Here is a 25260-nt window from a genome sequence, read left to right on the forward strand (position 1 = left end):
TCAAGAGTTCAGTCATTTATTGCAGAAACATGTTTGTAATTCAAACACCTGTAAACACAGTGAACAGCCAACATGGTCCTTCCTCATTCACACAGAAACACAATGTGCAAACATTAACCAGCAAACACACTTCACATGGAAAAATAAACTATCTTTGGGCATAAATAAGAGTATAAACAGGAAGCGTTTATCCGTAGCTGCCGTCTGGAGGTCTGTAGAGTTTGGGGAAAGTGAGGAGCTGAACGCTGCTGAAGGCGAACTTCCTGGTGCCGATGTTCTTCTGGACGTTCTCCGTCCTGCAGCCGTCCCTGCACACATATGGAAACACAGATCAGCAATCAGGCGACAACATCCTGTATGAAACACATCCTCCTCTGGTGGAGATAAGATTTTACTTTGACTAGACCTGTGGTCCTACAAGAACAGAGGCGACCTGCACATACAGTCTGTAGGCTACAATAAAACACACAAAAAATGTTACCAAGTATTTTTGATCTAATACACGTAAAGTAAGACAAAACTAAAGTTATAAGCAACTTTGCAACAATTTACAGGAGCTTGTTTAAAGTCAATAATTCATTAATATTGCAGAAAAAGTGCTTGTTCCACTGGCAGATTATTTCACTTATAACATAGGAAAAATGTTATGAGTGAATTTATCTACCAATGGAACAAAACAAGTTCATATACATCACTTAAGTTATTTATATGTCATTTTTTCTCTCTTTTTTTAAGTGCAGTGAGACATTTGCTCCAGAAACTGGATGAGAAACACTTGGTAAAATTTTGTTTTTGCAGTGTTGAAATTCAATTTGGCCACTTGGTGGCAGCAAAACTCAACATAAAAAACGAAGCTGTCAGAAATAAAACGATAACCAAGCGTCGATAAATTAACAGGCAGAGATGAGGAAACGTAGGAAAAGATTTGGAAAAGTCAGTAGCTGAATCTTAACAAATAAACATCAGATTAAATTGAAAAATCAAACTGACTGATGTTTGTACATGTGGATGGTAATAAGTTGAGGCTGACTGCTTCTCCGTCTCTCCTAAAACACAGACATCGTCTTTTTCATCCTTTAACAAATCAATAAGTTTGGACTCGTTGACGTTCTCCCATTGTGGACAAACCTGGGAGAACATTATCATCCCTGCTTCCCAGTGCTCCCAGTCTTGTTTACTGGTACTTTGCCAGCAGGATCACCAAGCTGAATATGAGCCAGAGAACCAGGAGGTGAGAGGTCACCAGCAGGAAGGCCACTGGGTAAAAGTGTCTTCTGGAATGAAAGCACATCTGGATCCAGGGGCTCTGGAGGCCAGAGGGACACTCTGCCGGGTCAAACCCAGAGACAGAGAACCCGGAGTGGGCATAGCAGCCCAGCATCTGCCCCCAGGACAGATGAGACCTGCAGGGGGCAGCGTGAGTGGAGCAGGAGGGAGTGGAAGAGAGAAAAAACAGAAAGACAAGGAAGGAAATTAAAAGAAAGAACTGAAAATGAAGGTATAAGATGAGAAATAAAGATGCAGAAACTGAGGATGTTTTCGCACCTGATAGTAGAATCGGTTCATTAAAACACAAAAATACCAACATTTGTTACATTGTCAGCTGCTGCGGTTCACTTCACACCAAACTGAGTCAAACAAACCAAACTAAATGGAAAAGCTGTTCCCCTCCTCGCCTGTGGGGGCGCTGCACCAAGAACCACTGAAGGAAACGACACAGAGCGCAACGTCCTACTGAACAGGACTGGTGTGAACGCAGCCTCAGAAGAAGACGAGCAGAATAAGAAACAGCTGAGAGTGAAAACGCGCACACACACACACACACACACACACACCTCCTCATGTTGTCCAGAGCAGAGCTGAACTGCTGCTGGCTGAGTGTGTGCTGCTCTCTGAGGATCGAACACTGCTCCAGCGTCACAGACATCGCCGTGCGATCCTTCGCGCTCTTACAGCTCGTCAGCCGCACGCCGTTTACTTTACGACACACCTGCACGCAAAGAAACATGGAGAAGATTATCAGTGAGTAAACCTTCATCCGTCTCTGAGGCTGTTTTTGAACCTGATAGTTCAATAGACTCAGTTCTACTGGGGAACAAAGTGGCAACATTTGCTACATTTTTAGTTGCTGCAGTTTGTTTTCTCACTGCAAACCAACCAAACTAGTTGAAAAACCAGTTCCCCTCCTCACCTGTGGGGGCGCTGCAGCAAGAATCACTGAAGGAAACGACACAAAAACCTCTGAAGAAAACAATGAGCGCAACTTCCTTCTTAGCAAAACGTAAACAAAATGGAGCAAAGTTGGAGAGTAAAAACTCGGTTGTTGTTTTGGAAATCTTCTGATTATTTATTTTATTTTAATTTGTTTTTTAAAATGTCACAAATGGTGTCCCTCAGGGCTCAGTATTGGTGCCAACACTTTTCACTATTTAAAGTTACAATAAGGGTCAAAAAGTTCCCACTTCCATGCAGATGATGTTGTTGTTTACTGATATTCAAACTCAGAGGCTCCAGAGTTACTCAGTCACATTTAATCTACTTTAAACTGGAATTAAAGACTGAAGGAAACTAAATCCAAACAGTTCTCCCTGTGATTTTATTCACATAAACTACCAGTTGATTTTGTCTCTGTTGAATAAATTCCTTGTTTTATTAACTAATTAAAGCCCTAAATCTTCTAAAACACTAAACTAGAGTTGAGCGGTGGTGTTTTAATATTTACCTTGTTTAAAAATGGTAAAAAAAAGAAAAAAAAAACTTCATTTCATTAATTAATTTTTAAACAAGGTAAGTCTACCTTGAACTGAAGGAAGTTCACTTTCTGTTTTAGCATTATAAACATTTATTTCTCTGTTTATTTAAGCTCTATCCCGAACCTTTCAGTTCTGACGGAAACGAAGTCAACCTGCAGAGCGACTTACTGAAGCTGCGAGCCACAAAACCTCCACGTTTTTCCTCTTCTTGGACTCCATACTGCGATCAAGAGACGACAGCAGGTCTGATAGAGACTGGATACCAGCTGAGGGAGAGAAAGAGCTGCTTCAGTTCAGGACCAATGATTTACCTCTAAACGTCCCAAAATTAATATCATTATTATTATATTACCTCGTTTCTACTCAGAGATAATAAAGGAATAAGGCTGGGCAATAAATCGATTCTATCGATTAACCAAACTTTTGGTTTTGAAGATAAAATTTTTGGAAAATCTGGATTTTTTTTCACTAATGCATTCCTTGGCCCACGGCGGCCATGTTGTTTGACAAATGAGTTTCACAGCTTTTATTTTGAAATCAGGTCAATTCAAATAAACAATAATTGAAATAAAAAATGTTTTTTTCTGTCATTTCAAACTTTTTTAAAGGAAACAAACTGGGATTAAAAATTGTGAGATTTTATTTTAAAGTTCTTTAAAGAGATGAAACAAAAACCTGGCGGCGCCTCAGTCTCACCCATGTTAGGAAGTTTTTCTCTCAGCTTGTTACAATAAGCTTTCAGACGCTCACAGCTCTGCTGGTTCACTCTTTCCTGAAGAGAGCTGTCTCCAAACCTGAAAACAACAGAAAATAACTCTTCATACACAGGGCCCACACGTCTAAAAGAACGTATGAACTCTTTGTGTGAACAACGAGGTTCTGGTGACTGGCAGAGTAAGTTCATGTAGCAACAAACACAGGATATATGTTTTAGCTAGCAGACAGAAGCTACATTAGCTAAGCTAGTTTAGCAGCAAGTACTGCAGTAAATATCACTGACACTTACAGAGGTGGGTAGATCAATTGAAATCAGGTAATGGTTGTAATCAGAGTTGGGTAGTAAGTAGTTACGTTTACTTCAGTAACATTTTTGAAAACATGTACTTATAGGAGTATTTTTCCTACGCTATACTTTTTGCTTTACTTGAGTAATTTTATTATAAAGTATTTATACTCTAACTCGAGTAAAATGTCTGGATTCTCTAAGGTCACTGAGCGAAAAACAAACATGTTTTAACCTGAAATTCAAATAAAAGGAAAACGCTGGCGGTTTTAACTCCCAGATGTTGTTTTTGTGTTTGTACCTCTCAGCCAGACTCTGGTGCTGGTTGATCCCGATGTTGAACAGAACCGGCTCGACTCGGATCAGCCGGCCGGCCTTCAGCTCCTCAGGGAGCGACCTGAAGCTTTCAGAGGGAAGCGGCACCTCGACCACGAAACCGCCCCTGGAGGAGAAATGACCCGAGATGAGGCTGCTCTGTGTGTGTGTGTGTGTGTGTGTGTGTGTGTGCGTGTGTGTGTGTGTGTGTGTGCGTGTGTGTGTGAGTGTGTGAGCTCACCATGCTCCGGTGAGCGTCGGCTGCAGGTCGTCGGGTCGCTCGGATTGGGCCTCGGTGACGGCGAACGCCAGGCTGCTCAGGTCGGCCACGCCCACCTCCATGTCCTCCAGCATCCCCACCTCCTCACCTGCAGCCGCAAACGATTCACACACCAAGATTACAGCATGTAAGGTAAGTTTCCCAAATTTACCTGCAACACACTGCAAAAACACAAAAACTTATCTAGTCATTTCAGTCCAGTTTCTAGTGAAAATAATACACTTAAAATAAAACTAATTCATAAGTAACTTTTCAGCAATAAGAGCTTCAGTTTGCTTAATATTGATGAAAAGCACTGAAGAACGAACCAGAGACAGAAATCTTTTCTGAATATTCAGGATTATTTGTGTTTTATTTGTTGCTGCCTCAAAGAGCCTTTTTTTTTTATCCTGGTAAATAAAAAAGTTGAGCTGATTGTTTTGGTCGCCGTCGTACCGTAGGTGCTGAGCAGGCCTTCAAACTGGGCCAGGATCCCCACAGACAGAAGCTGCTGCAGAAACTCTGGATCGTCCAAACCTCCAAACAGTTTCAGCATAAACCCGCAAACAATCGCTGAGAGCTGGGAGACAAACAGAGACGAACTTTACAATAAAACAGGAAGTTACATTTTTATTCATATGGAACAAGAACCTGAAGAGACGATGATGACAAACCTGACCGTAATCCAACATTAAAGCAACATAAAAACGTATAAAATTATTCTGGTGCTATTTTAAAAACACTTTTTGCTTCTTTTCTATATATATTTGTAGATTATCTACAATGTTTTATTTAAACAAAATTACTAAATAAAATAAAGAAGGAAACAGAGACTTGTACACACTGAGACGATATCAGTATTTTTTTTGCAAACAATTAAGAAAAATGTTCGTCAGAATACAGAACCACAGAAAATGATGCAGTTGTTCTGCCGGGCCACTTGGTGGCGCTGTAACACAGCCAGAGAACGACACAAAGAAGACCAAACGGCGCCATGTTTGCTATTTAAGAGAGCGAGACGCTTGAAGGACAGAGAGAAACATGGAGCTGTGATGTCATCGTATAAAATATGTCACTATGGAAACATAACAGCTGGAAGTCGGTTTAAAAAAACTGATTGTTTCTGATCTCCAAACGACAAAATGTCTTCAGGATAAAATGGCCGACAGGGCCTGAGTTTCTTCCTCACCCCCTGACTGAAGACAGCGTGGCGCCGCTGGACGATCTGCGTTGGACCCTGAGCGACAGTCGCAGCCACCGCCCCCTGCAGGACAACAAAGGTCATGGCAGCTCGGGCCGTGGTTACCGCCTCCCGCACGCAGTCTCTGAGCGTCACCACCAGGGGGAGCAGCTGCTCCTGCCAGGAGGAGGAGGAGGAGAAGGAGGAAGGAGAGGCTGCAGGAAGAGACCAGAGAAACTTCCTCTGAACATTTTACTTTTAATTTATTGTTTCTAAGCTCCAGAAACAAAAAAGTTCACTTCTAGCAAATGTATAAAGAAATAAAAACTGATAATTTCTTACAACTCACATGTAAACTTTAAGATTTTCTCTTTATTATTATCTTTATATAAAGATAGTTGTTTATTTTACAGTGAATTAACTTTTGGGAGAAGGTGAAGACGATACAAGATTTTTTTTCCTGAAACTCCCTTTTTTATTCAATTTTTTTTTTTTTAAGCTGTAAAAGAATCAAATAAACAAAACAAAAAAATAATAATTGAATAAACTTCCCATTGTCACACTGGACATTTAACAAACAAAAATAAAAACATTTCCACGATGCCCCCCTTTGTTTTCTTCATCTCTTTAAATTAATGGTTCGTACAAAAGTTACCAAAGTAATAAAGAAATTATAAATAAATAAAAATAATTATAGGTTTTGGTTCTAAACTAACATAAATAGATTCTACCTGCTTAAAAAACAAAATAACTAAATTGATAGAGATTATGATGTGCAAAAAAATTCTACATAAATGGTCCCAAAAATGACTCTTTATTGTTACATTCATTCAGGTATTTTGTCTTTTGTTAATTATGTTTTTATTTTGTAAAGTAACATGAGATGTGAAAGGAGTTATCAAGATTAAAATTATCAAAAAAAATCTACAGAAACAAAAAAATTGAGCTCTTTTCTAATTGAAGGACAAACTGACATTTGCCTCTTTCTGTCCCACCTGTGTGTTGGGACCTTGTGGACTCCTGTTGCTCCTGCAGGTGGCGCTGTCGCTCCTGCAGCCGCTCCACCATGTCGGTGATGCAGTCCAGACTCTTGCCGATGTTCACCCACGTTCTGTCCTACACAAACACACACGTTTACACAACCAACGGCCGCAGAAACTACCACACACCGGGTTGCCAGGTTGGGAAAGTCTCCGCTGCTTTTGAACTTTGGGCTGGAAAAATGAACAGATTTTGACGGGTTGCTAAAATTTGGGATGCTTTTCATAAAACAGTTGTCATCGTGTGGCAGAAAAGCATCAAACTTTTATTTGCTCCTTCTTTTATTCCTTCTTCATTTGTTTGTTTGCTCGTTCCTTCCTTCAATTGTTCGTTTATTTGTTCATTTCTTTTATTGTTCATTCGTTCATACATGACTCTATCTAGTGTTATATTAGTTTCATTACATTAATTTGGACTTTTTGTTTAATGTTGTGTTTTTGCTGGAAACTGTCAGACCTGGCAACCTCGTCCCCCTCTCCTCCAACTTGCCCACTCATCCTCTCTATTCTCCTTGTCGTCCTGCGGCCGCGGCGCCCCCTCCTGGTCGCCGGGGGAGACCTCACATAGCAACCCGTTGCTGTGCAGGTGGGTGCTGCTGCAGGTCCTGCTGCTCATGTCCTGCAGGGCGACTTTCACCAGATCGTCGTTCAGCGCCTGGATGAACAGCGACGTCTGCAGGGAGGGAAGCAGCGCGTCACATTCATCTGCCTTCCTGTTAGCTGTGTGTGTGTTTCTCTCACCTGCTCCCTGAGGTCGTCCAGGACGTCCTGCAGGCGGTTCGGATCGACCTCCATGGAGACGGAGAGCAGCTGCTCCGCCAGGCCGAAGATCAGGGGCTGCAGCTGGGAGGCGGCAGCCAGCAGCCGCTTCGCTCTGCACAACTCGTCACGGGAAAACGGTGCCGAGCTGAAGGAGAAGGAACGTGAGAAACAACAAAAACAGTTCAGCTTTTCTCTAAAATTCTATTCTATCATGTCGGTATCAAAATAAAACACTTGAACTACAAAAAAATCTAAATTTTACAAAGTATTTCTAGTACAAATATCTTAGTGCACTTAGAATAAGACAAAACTAACAGATAAGTAACATTTTAGATAGAAGTAGCAGCTAATTTTAGTAAATGTTCTACTTCAGTCAGTGGAACTAAAACGTTAATCTTTTAATCAATATTCGGAAATTATAATAATATTTATATTTAGAATATTTCTAAAAGGTTTGCAAGGAACAAAAATATCCAAATTGTTTTATGTTTCATCATTTTCTCTGAAACTGAAGCAGCTGCTGTGATATTTATACTGATGGCGTCTCCAACACTGCAAAAACAGAAAGTCACACCAAGTATTTCTAGCTTTGAATCTGAGGTCAAGGGTCACCTGTGTGTGTGGTCTGTGTGCTTGCTGAGCAGCCGCTTCAGTCCTCCATGTTTAAAAGCCTGGTGGTGATCGGCCGGCGCTCCGAACGTGACGACCTCATACCAAACACCTGGAAGAGAAGAAAACACCTGGAGGAAACGGGAAGAGAGGAAAACACCTGGAGGAAATGGGAAGAGAGGAAAACACCTGGAGGAAATGGGAAGAGAGGAAAACACCTGGAGGAAATGGGAAGAGAGGAAAACACCTGGAGGAAATGGGAAGAGAGGAAAACACCTCGAGGAAATGGGAAGAGAGGAAAACACCTGGAGGAAATGGGAAGAGAGGAAAACACCTCGAGGAAATGGGAAGAGAGGAAAACACCTGGAGGAAACGGGAAGAGAGACAAACACCTGGAGGAAATGGGAAGAGAGGAAAACACCTCGAGGAAATGGGAAGAGAGGAAAACACCTGGTGGAAACGGGAAGAGAGACAAACACCTGGAGGAAACGGGAAGAGAGGAAAACACCTGGAGGAAATGGGAAGAGAGGAAAACACCTGGAGGAAATGGGAAGAGAGGAAAACACCTCGAGGAAATGGGAAGAGAGGAAAACACCTGGAGGAAACGGGAAGAGAGGAAAACACCTGGTGGAAACGGGAAGAGAGACAAACACCTGGAGGAAACGGGAAGAGAGGAAAACACCTCGAGGAAACAGGAAGAGAGGAAAACACCTGTAGGGGGCGCTGTGCGCTACCTGAGCTGCCGGGGTCGGTCACCTCCATCCTCTGGCAGTGCAGGTTGGTGGGGATGAACTGCAGGTGTCGGTCCGATTTGCTGCTGCTCGCCTTGAAGCACGACGCCGCTGGAGGAGGAAGAGGAGGGAGAGTGAGGTGAGGAAGGCCGGGCCGAGTCATCGTTGATGATGTCACTGTGATCTCACTGGAGAGACGGTGAATCTCCGCCTGCGTTTGCTGGTAGCAGCCGATCAGCTGGTGGGAGTGGGCGACGGCGTCATGGCGGAGGCCGTCCCAGTGAGGTGAAAGGTCACCCAGAGCATTGACCTCCGTGACCCTGAGCAACAAAAACAAACTCTGGTTGTTTTAATTCAGTCGACTGAAACTTAACGAGGCACATCGATCAATCAATATTCAATAATTATTGACTTAAAACAAACTCCGATGTATCGGGTTAAAAGTTTTGTCTTATGTAGATGAGAACATCCCACATGTTCCTGCTTCTGGCTTAAAGTCTTAAATTCATCGAAATAAAATAGATAAACCAGAGCAGTTTCACCAAAACATCCCATAATAGACTATATTTATAAATAACTATAAACTCATCTCATTAACCCTTCGTGTACCTGTCGGTGTGCTCCCTGATGAGCGCGCTCAGCAGCTGTTTGGGTAAGGAGAAGGACAGCGGCGTCTCTGACATCTGCTCCCGGACCAGCAGCCACCTGTGGTCCTCCGTCTGAAACCTGTACAGCTTACACACCTGGGAGCACAAGGCTGCACAGACACACACCTGTTGGAGGACGGAGGGTCGGGCAGAAACATGGCCGCCGGCCGGAGCCTCACCTGCTCGCATCATCGGACTGTTTTCTTTGTCCTGGACGGAGCCGTGCAGAGCGTCACACAGCACGGCGCTCTGGAGGGAGAGAAGAGACGATCAGGCCTGAGTGGAGGCGAAATGGAGAGAAAACACTCTTCTTCTAGATCTATGGCCTAAACAAAACATGTTCATCACATTTCTAATACAAAATCACTCTTAGATAATGAGATGTTAATGTTTTAGGGCCTCTTCTCACTTTAATAATAATCTGCTGCTGGTTGCGCCACCAAGCTCAACGTTTACACTCACATGCTAAACAGATGCGCAATTATGCAACCGTACATCTTTGAAAAGCAGAAGTGGAGTCTCCTGCACAACCAACAGGGACGCAGCAGGTGGTTTCTGGATGGTAAATCAACAACTAAACACTTGTCTTTTCCAGCAGCCATTGTGCAGCGCATACAGCGGTAAAACCAGCTGACCAAATGTGCTGGAGCTCAGCTTTGGTTGCTAGGTAACGAGCAGAACTCTGCTGGGGTTGCTAGGTAACAGCAGAGTGCCAGTCAAATGCAATTCAACAAGCAGGAGGTTTTTGAAATGGGTCATTTTCCAGACACTATAAAACATTAACATATTGCCAAAAATATGGTCATATGTTTTTTAAGGGCTTGGACTGTTTTTAGGAGCAGTAGAAAACCAAATGGAAGAAAAAATGTGCAAAATTACCTGATGGGTTTTCTTTAAAGCTGCAGAATGAAAGTTTTATAAAAAACATTTTTTACATATTTGTTGAAAATGTCTCTTTGTCGTGACATTATGGCATAGAACAGATAATCTGTGAAAACAATTTACAACAGTAAGTTGTTTCTCCGCTATTAGCACATTTAGCAGCGCATACGTGAGGCTGACTGACAGCACTAAGACCAGCCTCCTGGCTCTGATTGGTTGTTTTTATGCATTTATTCAGACAGCAACAGCAGCTCAGGGAGGAGGTGGGGATCAATGTTTTCACAGTTTATCTGTTTGGTGACAGTTTTAACAAATATATAAATATCATGTTCTATATAAAAGTTATGCACTGCACCTTTAATCTCCACCTGACCCATCACCCACATAACAAGCTGAAGTCTAAACATGCCAGAGAGGAAACCACAAAGAAGTGTCAGAGTGAGACCTCTCTGCTGAGAGAACAAACATTTCTCTTCCTCCACCTTGTTTTCTGCAGATTTATCCTCCGTCTCTTCCTCCAGCTGCAGGCGGGAAACCGTCACGTCCCCGACCTCGTCCACGCCGTCCATCGTCCTGCAGCGAAGACAAGCAGACAGAAGACAGAGCTGAAGGAGGCGGCCAGGTGAAAATAAGACCCACTGGTGTGAATGTGCTTCACCCCAGGCAAAGTTAACAAAACCAAACAAAACACTACCACAAGAAACAAAACAAGAAATATACAATGTGAAAAATGGTCTAAATGTATTTATTTTTTTAAATTTGTAGGTCGTACCAATGTGAGTTTAACCCAGTTAAATAAATGAAACCGAATAAAAAATAAGCTGAAAAAAACAAAAAGATGGTGGGATGAATTTTGGAACCAAAATAACTAGAATAATCCTAACTAAATAGAATAAAACAGGAAAAATGTAAAAGAAAAAAAAAACGGCAACAAGAGGAAACCATTTAGGAGAAAAATATGATTGATAAAAATAAACACAAAAACACTCGATGAATAGAAAAGAATAAAAATAATTTATTGTCCCACAAAAGGGAAATTCAGGTGTAAAAGCAACAAAGTGACAGAAAATCCAAACATGTAAATGATCACAAATATACTGTATAAAAATAGAATTAAGAATAACATACTGCACAGTTCGAGCAAAACTAAGATATAAAAACTATTAAAAACACCAAACTCCAATCCAAAGGAATGTGCAGTGGAGTAAAAAAAAAATCAAAATGTGAATTTGTGCACAAAAACAACAAACCATTTACAGTAAGAGACAATAAACTGGACCAAACCCATCAGGGATGTAAATCTGCTGGAGGAAGGATCTGTGATGACGCCACTTTGTTCACCACAGACGCATCAAACACGCCAGGAAACCAAAAACCAAGCAAGAAAACATCGACCAGAAGGTAAATATCCAAAACAAAGGGAACTAAAACCAGGTCAGGAACATGAGGACTGACATGTGAGACCCGACGGTTCTGCCTCCGACTCCGGGTCGCAACCAGTCCAACAAAATGGCCTCCATCAGACCGGAAACAGATTGTCTAACCAGGGTTTTAATAGTTTGTATTTTTCTGTAAAGTTTAGTTTTATTTCATCTTGACCTTTTGTCAGTCTGGCCATTCACCTTTGACCTCTGGCATCAACACGGCAGAACTGAGGCTCCCTGGATATTTTCTCTTTTTCTGACCGTTCTCTGTAAACCCGAGACGGCTGACAGAGAAAATCCCAGTAGATCAGCAGTTTGTGAAAAACTCAGACCAATTTCACGTCAGCAAAAAGGCTAATAAATATATTCTTAAACACAAAAACGAAGGATGTTATATGTATAGTTTTAGTATTTTATGAACCCACAATTTGGATCCAGTTAGTTGTAGTTCTTTCCCATTAATTAGTGTTTTTATTTAGTTACGGTTTCACCATTTCATCAGTTTTAACTAACAATAATAACCTCCATCATAACTTGACAGAGTTTGGAAGAAACCATAAGATTGTCCTCATATCTGAATCAAATCATTTTCCTCTAATCATGACCAGATTCCTACCAAAGTGAAAACTGGAGACTATAAACTGCAAGATGTGAGGAAATCACGGCTGAAAGTTTTGATATCAATGTTAAAAAGAGAAAAGTGTAAATAAATGCAGTCTCTTAATAACTTTACTACTTCTTGACATATTAAAACTTTTTGTGCTGCAACAAATAATTGTTGCAAAACACAGTAACAATAGTTTGAGATAAATTGTCCAGTTAATAGCTTTCATACGAGGAGCCTCTTTTTTTAATCTACTTTTAAAAAAAAGCTGCAGATCTTCCAGTTTTCGACCTGCTGAAGTCGATAAAGGGAAATAATCAGCTGACAGATTTCTAAACAACTGATTGGTCGATCTCTAAAGGTCAGAGTCACAGCTGAAAGCAACAAACAATGGCAGCAAAGAACGAGCAAAGAGAGCTAAATATGGATTTATAGCAGCACTTTATACTAATATATGTAACCAATAGTTTTCTAGGGTGAAACCAGAAGTTTACATACCCCTTCCTCACAGTCTGAGGTCAAATCAGAACAAACTTCTCTTGTTTTAAGATAAATCCTAATAGAATCATCTAAATTATTTCCATTTGCTAAACCTGTCAGAAGTTTCTAAAGCCATGACATCATCATCTGGGCTTTCCCTCATTGCTTAAAGGTGAGGAATGATGCTTCCTTGAACAGGTTAGGATAGGCCTATGGCCTAAACAAAACATGTTCATGACATCTTCTGCACAAAATCATTCCTAAACAATGGGATTTTAGTCTGAACACGTCTGCATTTTCAGATATTTTAGGGTGTCTTGTCCCTTTAAATCCAAGTAATCTGCTGCAAGTATGCCTCCCAACTCAACATTTACACATGAAAAATGGCTAGGAACCCATTTGCAATTAAACAACAGCACATCTTTGAAAAGCATAAGTTGAGCCTCCTGCACAACCAACAAGAATGCAGGAAGTGGTTTCTGGATGGTAAGTCAACAACAAAACACTTGTCTTTTCCAGCAGCCATTGTACAATGCATGAAACCAGCAGAACAAACATGCTGGAGCTCTGCTTAGGTTGCTAGGTAACAGGGCTAGGGTTGCTAGGTAACTGCAGAGTGTCCGTCAAATGAACGAATTTGACATGGATAATTTTCCATTTCAACAAAAACGTCTAGGATCCAAAATGGAAGCGTAAAAACATTTAAAATGTGAATTTTACACAACAGATCCCCTTTAAATAGACGGTAATAACTCTGTGTAAACATCAATAAATACATCTCTGACATATTCTGGCTCTTATTATTGTGGCTTTTAGCAAACAAAATAACTCCAGCTGAACTAAAACAGGAGAAGTTTGGTCTGATTTAACTTCAAACTGTGAAGAAAACATGAATTAAACCTCTAGATTCAACTGTTAGCAGTTAGCTATCTCTACTTTATGTTTTGTTGATATTCATGCGACCCAAAAACAGTAAATCTACATCGAAACAGATCCAGTAGTGAGTCAGATCAGACGTCAACCTGGACTGTCACCTGCAGGAAGTGACATCGTACTGGACGTTTCTGGGCGGACATCATCTCAATCCTAAACAAATAAGAGAGAAAACCAGCCTGCGAAGGAAAACCACAAGCAAACTGCAAACCTGCACTGCGGCATGTGTGAGCATTCAGGCTCCTCTCTTCTTCTCTGAAGGTGATTTGATGCCAAAACAGGAAGAGACTTTTTCCTCTACTGGGTCTGGAGGCGGAGACACACGCTGCCCCATCTCACTTCCTCTTCTGGGTAAAGGTATCCGAGCAACAGCCAATCAGCAGGCAGGTAGCTGGACCCCTATCTACAGGCTGTTTAAGAAGAACCTCATTGACTACAAAAGCGTTTTTCACAAGAAACGAGAGCGGAGAGATTGAATGTCGCTTCACTTTAAGCCAGCTTAGAAAGTTCAGAGATGTTTCACAGCCGATCAGATGAAGAGATTTCAGGCTTTTTATCACTTTAATTGCAGTTTTGATGTTTTTTGATGTTTCTGGGTGATACATTGTCCTAGAAGTTACTTCTATGAACAGTAATGTTGTTGTTTTGATAACATTTTCAACTAATATAATGTTAACGCAATGACACTTTCTCAAAGGTCAAAAAACCTTTAATTCAAATGAACATTTAACTGGAAGACGTTTTAAATATCCAAAATAAATAAACAAAACAACAGAAACAACACATAAGAGTGTGTTTTTGCAGTGAATCAACATGACATCAGCGGTGAAATGTAAAGTTTACCTGAGCTTCAGGGAGCAGCGAGGCTCTTTGGACCGGAGGAGATCTCTGATGGAGAACGATGTGAAACCCAAACAGCTTCTCTGAAAGACGGAGAAAAAAAACATAAAGTTTTCCAACATTAATGATAAAATATGTCTAAAGGTGTATAAGCTTCAGTCATTTTACTGCACCTCTGCTGTTTGTTTTAGAGTCAAAAGAAGACATGATGGCATTGGAAAGTAACAGAGTATCATTAATAGTTTGGTCGCCAGGCTGCTGGACGCCATATTTACCTCGTTTCCATCAGAGTCACAGTGAATCAACTTTATTATCAGAGAAATGACCCAAAACCATCAGCTAATCTCACTCTGCGCTGCGCTGCTCTGTCTGATCAGGATTTATTCACCTGACCTGCTGGATTCCTGGAAGTGAAACTGACAGCTTGGCCTATTTTCTGATTAATTCAGTTTTTAATAGCCTGGCCCGTAGGGGGCGCCGGTAGGGAATCGAAATTATAATCCCAGATGATAGATTGACGCAGAAAGAATAAAATATTACCATCGCTGTTAAAGACTCACATTATGTCCAACAGGACCTTTGATAAGAGCAGAGCAATCTTCTAGCAGAATGTCACTTTTATTTTGCTTTGAGCAAGAGACTAACGGCTGAAACAGCAAAAAGAAGAAAAATACACAGAACTATTGGAGAAAAAACTCTTTTTAGAAAATAATTCACATTTAGATGAAGTTGATGGCAGATTTCAGCATTTTTACGACTATTGTGGTCCTGTTGAGGACTCAGCCTCTATATGCAGCACGTCTGCATCATTTATAGAGCTGCACCACAAACCGACGGCCATCTTTAATAAAAGAGTCGAGCAAAGTCCAAACTCCCCACAGCTGAAGTCACTGAGCTGCTGTGAGGATAATCAGCAGCTCAGGGGATTAAAGCTCTGAAATCAGGCGACAGAAAATCACAACACTGAAGTGAAGGGAAGCAGAGAAAAGTCCCAGAAAAGATTTATGAAAGTCGTCATAACCTGAGATTAAGATACTTTATCAAACACAAAGGAGAAGAGCTAAAGAGGAAGACTTTGGCTCTGATTGCTAAAAATGAAGAAAGATGTTGGTTTTGGTTTTCAGATTAATGTTTTTACATTCATTTGGGTTTAGCACAAGCTAAGGACATGCTACTTTTTCTTGTGTTACTAACAAGTCCAGCTTGTTCCCAGTGGAGAATCTCAAAGACTTTGGTTAGGAAACATCTTTGGCACCATGAGCTAAAATGTTAGCTATGCTAACCCTAAAACATTTAAATAAACATCAGTTCTAATATCGCTAAGGTGCTATACCAACATAGTATTTAATGGAAGCTAATGCTAAAGCATTTAATCTAACAATGTTGATGCCCACCATGTGTCACAACATAGTATATCGCCCTCAACAGGTTCACACTTGTTACTGCACACCTACATGTACAAACTGTACATGTAGGTTCAGGAAGTGACTTTTTGTAACAACTTTCACTCAGAGTCTCCATTTTATTGTTGTTGAGTTTTGCTAGCTCTGCTGCTAATTTTGGCTAAATAGCCACGGCAACGCTTCGGTCAGAAAGCATGCAGGACACTTCAAAATAAGAGCATGAGTCAATAATCCAAACTTCAACAGATGTAAACTGAAAATTTACAAAACAGCCAATAAATTAGCGCTGCACCTGCAGGTATGAGTTAGCATCGCTTAAACCCAATGTTTTTGATAATTGTAGCAGAAAATCTGCAATAAACTCACAATTATGGATCATTTTAGAAAATTTCAGCGATCAGGGACTCAAAAACAAAACTGAAGGTCACAACATACAAACCCAAACAATAAGATTCAGGAAGAAAAGAGACCAAATATTTCCCACCTGCCCAGAGAAAACCTCAATACAGTTAAACAAATACAGGTTAAAAAACAAAGAAATACAGACATTTTTTCCTTGTCATAAGTGAACAAATCTGCCAACGAAACTAGTTGATTTTAAATAAATATTCAAGAATTATTGACTTAAAACAAGCTCCTATTTCTTTCTCAAAAGTTACTTGTAAGTTATTTTTGTCTTATTTCAAGTGAACTAAGATAGTCACACTAGAACCTAAACAAATACATTTGGTAAAATGTTGTGTTTTGCAGTGAATCCCCTCAAACTCTGGTTCCCTCCTGAACCTGTTCATCTCAAACTTAAGGATAAAACTGATTCAACATAGTTTTTTATTCATTTATTCCAACTTTTTCTTCTCTAAAATATGCAAATGTTCCAGTTTGTCAGACAGTATTTAGAAAAATGTGGCAGTTTAATTTCCTTTCACCTCTTCAGGTTTTTAACTGATCAGTAAAAGAACAAGCCTGGATCCGACTGACGCGTTCAGAGAGTCTTGCAAACTTTTAAAAATTCCCTGCAGCGCTGTTACCGCATGCTAAAGAAATCCAAACCGTTGCCTCATTTCCTCGCTGGTGTTGGTGCAACAAAAAGCCGGCGTGCAGCGACACGCCAGCCGATGTTTCTCAATGAGTTCCCGGCCAAACAAGAGGCTTTCGGGATTACGAGTTAATCCTCATCAAACCTAGAAACACGACACACGCTGGACGCCACAGCTGGGTGCTAAACACCGCTTCACGTTTCATTCAAAACAAACTCCGTCTGCAGGGGAAACGAGACAAATGGGCCAAATTAATATCACATCAACAAGAAACTTTAGATTCTAGAGCAAATATCTTAGCACACATGAAATTAGACTAATGTACAAGTAACTTTTCAGTAAAATATAGGAGCTTTTTTAGAGTAAATAATTCCTTAATATTGAGGGAAAAGTTCTAGTTTCACTAGCAGATTTATTTGATATTTTCCTGTGTTGTAAATGAAATAATCTACCAAAGGAAATAGCACCTATTCATCAATTTTAAAGAAGTATTTACTTAAAACAAGCTTATATTTCTTGCTAAAAAGTCACTTACAAGTTAGTTTCATTTAATTTCTTGTGCACTAATATATTTGCAACAGAAACTAGACAAGAAAATTTGGTCAAATTTTGTGTTTTTGCAGTGTAAATCGACAAGGTCAATGAATAATTTTATAGTGGATTTTACACAAACATTGATCACAGGAAGCATCAAGTAGACAAGGACTAAAAAATATTTTAATAAATATTATAAATTTGTAAGTAAAAGTGTGATTTGGGGCAGGGAAATTATACATTAACTGCAGTTTAATATGTAATTTCTGGAGCAGGTTCCTAAAGAGAACCATCCAGGATTAGAGAGTCGATTTTAAATAAACAGGAAACCAGTTTAATGAGATAAAGTGGAAAACATTTGGATCATAAAAACGCAGGTGAAACGTTACAGTTCCCACTAAATCTGTGACGATCTGATGCTTTTTGTTCTAAACTTCTCTCTACAGTTAAAGAGGATCTATTTTGCAGAATTCACTTTTTGCACATTTTTGTACGTCGGCTGTTTCTGAAAATCAACACAAGCTCTTTCAGTTAATGTTTTTGGTGTCTGGAAAACGAGCCGTTTCAAAAACCTCCCGATTTTTAGCTCACATTTGCAACAAGATGTTTAACTGCACATGTTGCTGCTGGTGGCCATCAGCTGACCTGGATTTAAAGTGACAGCGCACTGAAACAGCTGACCCCACTGAAACCTCATGATCTGAGAATGAATTTGTGAGCATGTTTTGTGAAGCACAAAGCCTTAACCTGAAACATAACAGGTCAGAGTTTGGACGCTGAGCAGACTTAAAATCAGCTCATGGAAACAATGGATCTCCTTCCTTCTGCTGGAGTAAAAACCCAAAATCATGGTGGATGTTTTCAAACTTGAAGTGATTATCCGTGTCGTTAAAGTCAGACACGTCCCAATCCCTGGTTGGCATGGTAACCAAAGCCTGAACCGGCGTTTGTGTGGCCTTCAGCTAACTCCTTACCACATGAACATAAATAAAAATGTTTCACAGCTGAACGAGTGAACAGAGAGATGAAGGAGCCGTGTGAGACGCAGAGCTGAGCTCTGCTTGTGGTTTACAGACTAACGCCTCTGCGCACTTCCTCCCTGCGTCCAGCGAGCTTTAATCATCAAGCAGCGAGAGAAACTCACATCTAAACATCAAACATTCATCACTTCTTCAACGGCTGTTTGTTCATTTAAGTGTGGCTAAAGGTTAATTTAAAGACGACGACTTCGAAAAGAACTCAATCCTGATCAGGTTTTCACTCAATATGTGGATGAATTTCACATTAATTTGGATTTATCTGAATATTTTTACACACATCCAGAGTTGGGATTAATCACAATTAATCACAAATATTCACGATTAATCATTTCAGCTCTAATTCAATCACATTCATAACTTTACATGTTGGGTATTTTTCAGTCTTTTGGTATTTCAGCACCTCAAACGCGCCTCCATGTTGTTTGTTTCCGCCGTGTAATCCCCTACCTGTCCAGCAGGGGAGCCGTCATCTCTCGGAGGACATAAGCAGTCGGCGCAGGCCATCACCGCTCGCTGCATCTTCAGAACGTTTTATTTTCAGGAGTTTAAAGGTAAAGAGCTAGAGTAACTAGAGCTGCTGGATGTAGAATAATAAATAAATGAATCGATCCTCCAGCTGCGAGTTGGAAAAATCGTCTAAATTTGTCATTATTTTAAACATTATGTAGTAGAAAGCAGTTGTTCTGCTGCTGCTGTTTGTTTCTGACTTAATTTTGATCCATTATGTTGGTTTATTTTCAGTTTCTGTTCAAAAATATCAGTTTGAGATTAAGAGATTAGGATCTAAAAGCCAAATAAAAACGGCTTCACAGCAGAAATATAGAGCTGGAGCTCATTTCAGATTTCTGCTTCCTACCTGCACCATCAGTTTAACTGACAGTTTTACTGTTAAAGTCAAACAGCAGCGGAGCGACGGAGGAGTTAAAAGATTAATCCTTCAGATTAGAATCGGTAAAAATTAAAAACAAAGAAGAAGTTTCCACAAATCCAGACAAAAACCAGAACGACTTCTGCTGAAAAATCAGCTGTTTCTCCTCCTCACTCTCTCACTTTTTCCTCCTCTTCCCATTTCGTCGTAGCCGGAGGGATTAAAAAAAAAAAACACGCCCCCCCAGGTGCATCATGGGAAAATATTTGGAGATTAGAAAAGGTCCTGGCAGGAGAAACGGAGCTGAAAAACGGAAATTAACTCAGCTTGTTCTCCGATTTACACATCCACCCATCCATCCATCCATCAATCCAATGGGTGTGTGTGTGTGTGTGTGTGTGTGTGTGTGTGTGTGCGTGTGTGTGTGTGTGTGTGTGTGTGTGTGCGTTTGTTTGTAATACCTTGTGGGGATGATTTTCCTGACATATACTACGTTGTGGGGACCAATTGCTCCTTGTGAGGACCGGAGCCTGGTCCCCACGAGGGGAAACCCTGTTTTTGGGTCAGGGGTCAGAGTTAGGGCTAAGGTATGAATTGAGTTTTGGTTGGTTAGGGTTAGGAAAAGGGTAAAGGTAAGGTTTAGGCTGTAGAAATGAATGGAAGTCAATGGAAAGTCCCCACAAAGATAGCAACACAAACGTGTGTGTGTGTGTGTGTGTGTGCGTGTGTGTGTGTGCGTGCGTGTGTGTGTGTGGGAGTGTGTCTGCGTGTATGTGTGTGTTGGAGATTAATTTAGAGAGAAATCAGTCAGTTTGTGCTGGTTTTACACATCCTCATCATTAATCCTCTTACATACACACAAACACACAGCCTTAGTAAAACACACACACACACACACACACACACACACACACACACACACACACACACACACACACACACACACACACACACACACACACACACACACACACACTTACTGAGGAGTGTGACCTTAAATCATCCTCTCTGTAAACTCTGACTTCCATCCTGCTGTGATGCTGCAGCTTGGGGTCGATGCTGCAGCAAATCGACGCTCGAAACTCGCCGTCCTCTGACCTCTGAAAATACGGCAAGCCAACGAGATTTTAATCACATTCATTTTAAAGCCTAAAACATACAGGAATGTGTGTGTGCGTGTGTGTGTACCTTGACTATCTGAGTGCTGCAGAGCTTCCTGACGTCGTAGGGGTCGACTGTAGAAACGTGTATTTTGACTCTGGTTGCTGCGGCAACCGTGACTTGACACTCTGTTTTTATTTTTTAAGAAAAGAGAAGTTAAGTCAAGTCAAAATTTATTTATAAGGCACATTTGCAACAGCCTCAGTTGACCAAAGCGCTTCACAACAAACATCACAGGGAGATAAATGACAAAATAGAAATAAAATTAAGTTTAGTAAAACTAATAAGACAAATATAAAATTGGCAGAGATGCCAAAAGCTAATAGCAGGAAAAGAAAAAGGAAGTTTGTTTTGTTCTTGATCTGATTTAAATGAAGTAAAAAGAAGATAAAATCATGAATCTGTGGACGTACCAACATGAAGGAACTGCTGAGACGAGGAGGCACCAGTCAGGGCGCCGCCTTGTGGTTAAAGAACGACATGACATCAGGTTTACACTCAGCAAACTTTAATTTACTTCACAGATTTAGCGTTTTTCAGGTACTTCATAAAGTCTTCTAACAGTTCTGATGGTATGTTTTATTTGTTAGCAGCCTGAATGTTTAGTAAAGAGACATTTTCATCTCACATAAACAAACACGGAGTAATAGATGAATTTTCAACCAATCATGTTTTCAGCACCAAAGAGTTAAAAAGGTATAAATATATTTTCAATGAGGCTCTTTAAAAGTATGTGTACAATTTTAAATAGATGTTTGCATACAAAATAGACCGGAATAAAGTGTATTTGCTCATTTACAGCAAGGAAATGCAAAAAACTAAATTCACTATGTCCACTAGGGGGCTCTGTAGTTTTACAAAGAAAGTTGGGAAATATTTCAGTCATCAGATGTTGAAAAATGGAGGCGAGACGAAAACAGAAACTTACGATCAGCTGCAGGATTTTCCAGGTTGTTATTCTGCTCGCTGTGTGGCGCCGCAGCGTGGCTGTCCATCAGCGTCCGCAGGTTGGCGAATCCTCGCCTCAACGAATCCATGATGGCGGGACGATCAGCGCTCCTAAAATCAAACAGGAAAACCGTAATTTAATCTGCCTCAGATTATATTTAGTTACATTTATTTAAAATGTTTGGATGGTTTTTCTAATTATTGTGTCACCATTAAGATTTAATGTAAACATGGAGATGAAGTTACTGAAATGCAGAGTTCGGCAGTAACTAGTCACATTTACTCAGTTACATTTATTTGAATAGCGTTTAGGAGTATTTTTACTACTCTGTACTATGAAGTATCTCTTCTCTTATTTGAGTAAAATTTCTGAATTTTCTACCCAATGAATGAAAAACAAACATGTTTTAACCAAATATTAACCACAGACTCACACCTGCAGTTTTAGAAGTTTTTTATTTAAAGAAACTGATTTGCAAAAATTTTCTTAAGCATGGTGTTATTTTTTGTTACTTATATGAATTATTGTCATTTTTGACCTTGAAATACCAAAATTGCCACTTAATTTTATATTGTCGTCCATCTGATGGTGTAATTTTTTATATAATAAATGATAATTTGATCAGTTAATCCACTCAGCTCCTTCAGACTAGCCAGCAGCAATTAGCAAACACCTGGTGGAACTGCTGAGCTCATTATAGGAGCTGCTTCTCTGGTAAAAATGTTAAAGGGTTAATAGAGGAGCCATGCTGGGATGACTTCCCGGAGGCGGAGCTTCAGAAAGAGCAGGAGCTTCTTAAAGAGACAGAGGCCCAATTTCAAGTCTTTAAATCAGGAAGTTAAACTTCATTTAAGTCACCTCTGATATATTTAGCATTTTTTTTAACAACTGAAAGCAACACAGTTATTTGACTTTGTTATAAAATGTCTCTATATGGCTGGAAAACATCTCACCACTCACCTTATTTACCCATGTAAATAAGTAGCTTCATCACCTTATTTACATGAGTAAATAAGGTGAGTATTTTTAAGGTGTAACCCATTTCCTGTTCTTGTTGCTGAGAATAAATATTTTTTATTTAAATGATGAGCTTATGAGAATGCTACAGTTCATACGAACATCAGGTTGTTTTGTTTTAGTAAAATTTCCATGTTTAATTTAGAATTAGCTAGAAAAAAGTAGAATAGATTTATTTCGTCATGTTTCTGCTTCCAGCTCAGTGGTTCTGGTAAACCCGGTTCCTCTGGTTCTGTTTTATTCACTCACAATCAGAACTCTGCCATCTTCTGGAAGCTTCCTGACATTACATCTCTCCACCGGCTCTCCAGCCTGTAAAGACAGTTCAGAGACAAACATCAAGCTGGATTAGAGTTCAGAGTTTTGCTTTTGTTTGAATTAATCTGGTCTTTTATTCAGGAAGCCGATTCGTTTCAGGCAGACGGGATTTTCCAGGAAGTCGGGCTGGACTGAGTCAGAGGATGAAAACAGATGAGATGGAAAAGAAAAGGAAAATTAAAGGGAAATTACAGCAACAATAAAACATTTCTTTCCTCATCCGATCAGAAACTTTTGATTCTATGAATCTGACAAACAGAACTAAAAATAACTTCCTGGTTTGTTGACCAGAACAGAGAAGATTTCAACTTTATTTACCATTAAATGAGAATATGAAGTAAATCTGGACAATCTGCTGAGAATCAGAGTCTGGAGCAGATTTATCCAGCAAAAATAGACCAATACAATTTTTATTCATTTGTTTTTTTGTATATTTGTCGCTCCTTAGTGTTTACAGATTTTAAAAATGGCCATTTTTATTAAATTTGACAGAAACATGTCAGACTTTAGAGCAGGGGTGGGCAATCCTGGTCCTCGAGGGCCGGTGTCCTGCAACTCTTAGATGTCTCCTTGGTCCAACACACATGAATCCAATAACTGAATCACCTCCTAAGTGCAGTCAGGTTCTCCAGAGTCCTGCTAACGACCTCATTATTTGACTCAGGTGTGTTGAAGTAGAGATACATCTAAAAGTTGCAGGAGACCGGCCCTCCAGGCCTGGAGGTGCCCACCCCTGCTTTAGAGGAAGGTTTAAAAGACATTAATTCAGTCAGTATTAAAAAAAACTGTATAATAAAGAAAATTACATTATTAATGTTACATTTTTATTTATTTATTTATTTTCCTTTCTTTTACATTATTCTATTCTATATTTCGAACATTGCAATCTTTCCCTGTGTATTATTCATTACACAGCTCTGCCATTAACTTCTCAAGTATTACATTTTGTAAAATTTGCTTCCTTGTGAATCAATAAAGACAAAAATAAAAAGAAGAGAGAAAATCACAAATTAAAATCAATACAATCATACAGAAATAACAAAAATCAAAACTTAATAGGAAATAACAGTTTGAATCAATAAATCACATTAGATTAGAAATGAAACTAAAACAATAGATGCAAATTAAATAAATTGGATTGATTAAGAATAAAGTTCAGTCATATTAGATATAACAATGTAATCAGACTAAAATGAATAAGTAGCTGAATAGATGTGAATAAAGTAGAAGGTGTTTTTCCTTCATGGCCGACCTGCAGCGCCGTTTCCAGATGTTTCAGCCGAACATCAGCTGATGAAGGTTAGCCCTCATCTTCCTCACCGCTCCACCATCATCACAGGCCTCATTGTTTCCTAAAGAAACAGAGAAGTCTGCATAAATACGTATTTACATAAAATAGAGAGAAAGAGAAGTTCCTCACTTTCATACACGGCAAAAACACAAAGTTTAGTCTAGTTTCTACTCCAAATATCTTAAAATAAGACAAAACTAACAAATAACCTTCAGAAAGATAAAGGAGCTTCTTTTAAGTCAATATTTCCATAATATTGATAAAACCGACAAATTCCACTGACAGAATATTTCACTATAACAAAGGAAAAATGTCGCCTTATAAGTAAAATTATACGATTTTGTTTCAAATGTTTATAAAAATGTTCACATTGATAATTTTTTACTAAAGGAACAAACAAAATGATTCCTGATTCCTGACTATAATTTTCTGCAAGCTGTAAAAAACATAAGTTAAAAATATTGCAAGACATTTTGAACATCTTGCCAACTGAAATGAATCAATGGTGAGTCCTTTTTAAAATATGCACCTGTTTATTATATTTTTGTCCCATTTAAATAAATGGAAAAAAGTTTTCTAAACCTTTGAACCACTTTCAGAACAAACCCAAAGTAAAACTCCTGCATTACCGTGTTACAAAAGATGTTACATTTACTAAACTATCAGAGATTTTAACCAAAATGTAATAAACTGACTTTCTACTCGTGACAGGTACAGCCGCTGTTAATGGTTAATTTGTTGTCAAAACCAGGAAACCTCATCCCGAACCGGCCTAAATCTGATAAAAATCCATTTTGCATGACGTTAAATGTTCAAAATGTTACAATCTGACAGTTATGAAGGCTGATTTTAATTACTTACCGGGTTTAAAAGTTGTTTTGAAGATGATAACCAACTTGTACCGCTAGCTTTGAGTTTGGACTTGAGACTGTAGTAAAAATATGAAGTATCGCGAGAGTTGCCATTTCCTGGCTGAGCATTCTGGATTCGGGCCACAAGATGGCGCACTAGTAGATTTTCTTAGTAGATTTCCATTAAAGTTAAGAACAAATAACATTGCTGCATCTTTAAAGTTTATTTTTTATTAATAATTTCATTTGCTACTGTTTGTTTGTAAACTATTGTTTAATTTCGTGCTGATCTCAGTTTGTCTTTTAATTTGTCTTTGTAAGAAAATACA

At 39.5% G+C, this 25260-nt stretch overlaps 1 protein-coding gene across 1 annotated transcript; it reads right to left on the minus strand.

The window, feature by feature from the left end:
* LOC106908102 (type II inositol 3,4-bisphosphate 4-phosphatase-like) lies at positions 1-25012 on the minus strand. The gene is made up of 25 exons (XM_014974085.2): positions 24942-25012; positions 24042-24141; positions 22721-22783; positions 21434-21564; positions 20919-20966; positions 20533-20633; positions 20325-20444; positions 14466-14545; positions 10664-10754; positions 9479-9548; positions 9262-9409; positions 8842-8972; positions 8656-8763; positions 7925-8033; positions 7292-7457; positions 7041-7223; positions 6506-6626; positions 5520-5725; positions 4787-4910; positions 4313-4439; positions 4058-4198; positions 3450-3547; positions 2922-3019; positions 1836-1990; positions 1-308 (listed from the first exon to the last, which is right to left on the minus strand). Exons 4-25 carry the CDS (start codon positions 21540-21542, stop codon positions 188-190), a joined length of 2655 nt encoding a protein of 884 aa, XP_014829571.2. The 5' UTR covers positions 21543-21564; positions 22721-22783; positions 24042-24141; positions 24942-25012; the 3' UTR covers positions 1-187.
* Positions 25013-25260: the final 248 nt, after the last annotated feature.

This window comes from Poecilia mexicana, unplaced genomic scaffold, assembly GCF_051168715.1.
Source record: "Poecilia mexicana isolate PSO_F unplaced genomic scaffold, ASM5116871v1 scaffold_18, whole genome shotgun sequence".
Lineage (NCBI taxonomy): Eukaryota > Metazoa > Chordata > Actinopteri > Cyprinodontiformes > Poeciliidae > Poecilia > Poecilia mexicana.

Bases quoted from the DNA above. Each gene is read 5' to 3' on its own strand.
- LOC106908102 (XM_014974085.2), bottom strand. From the start codon at position 21,542: ATGGATTCGTTGAGGCGAGGATTCGCCAACCTGCGGACGCTGATGGAC. The intron at 20,634-20,918 runs GTACGTCCACAG...AAATAAAAACAG, and splicing joins TCAGCAGTTCCTTCATGTTG to AGTGTCAAGTCACGGTTGCC. The intron at 14,546-20,324 runs GTAAGTGTGTGT...TCCGTCTTTCAG, and splicing joins ATTTAAGGTCACACTCCTCA to AGAAGCTGTTTGGGTTTCAC.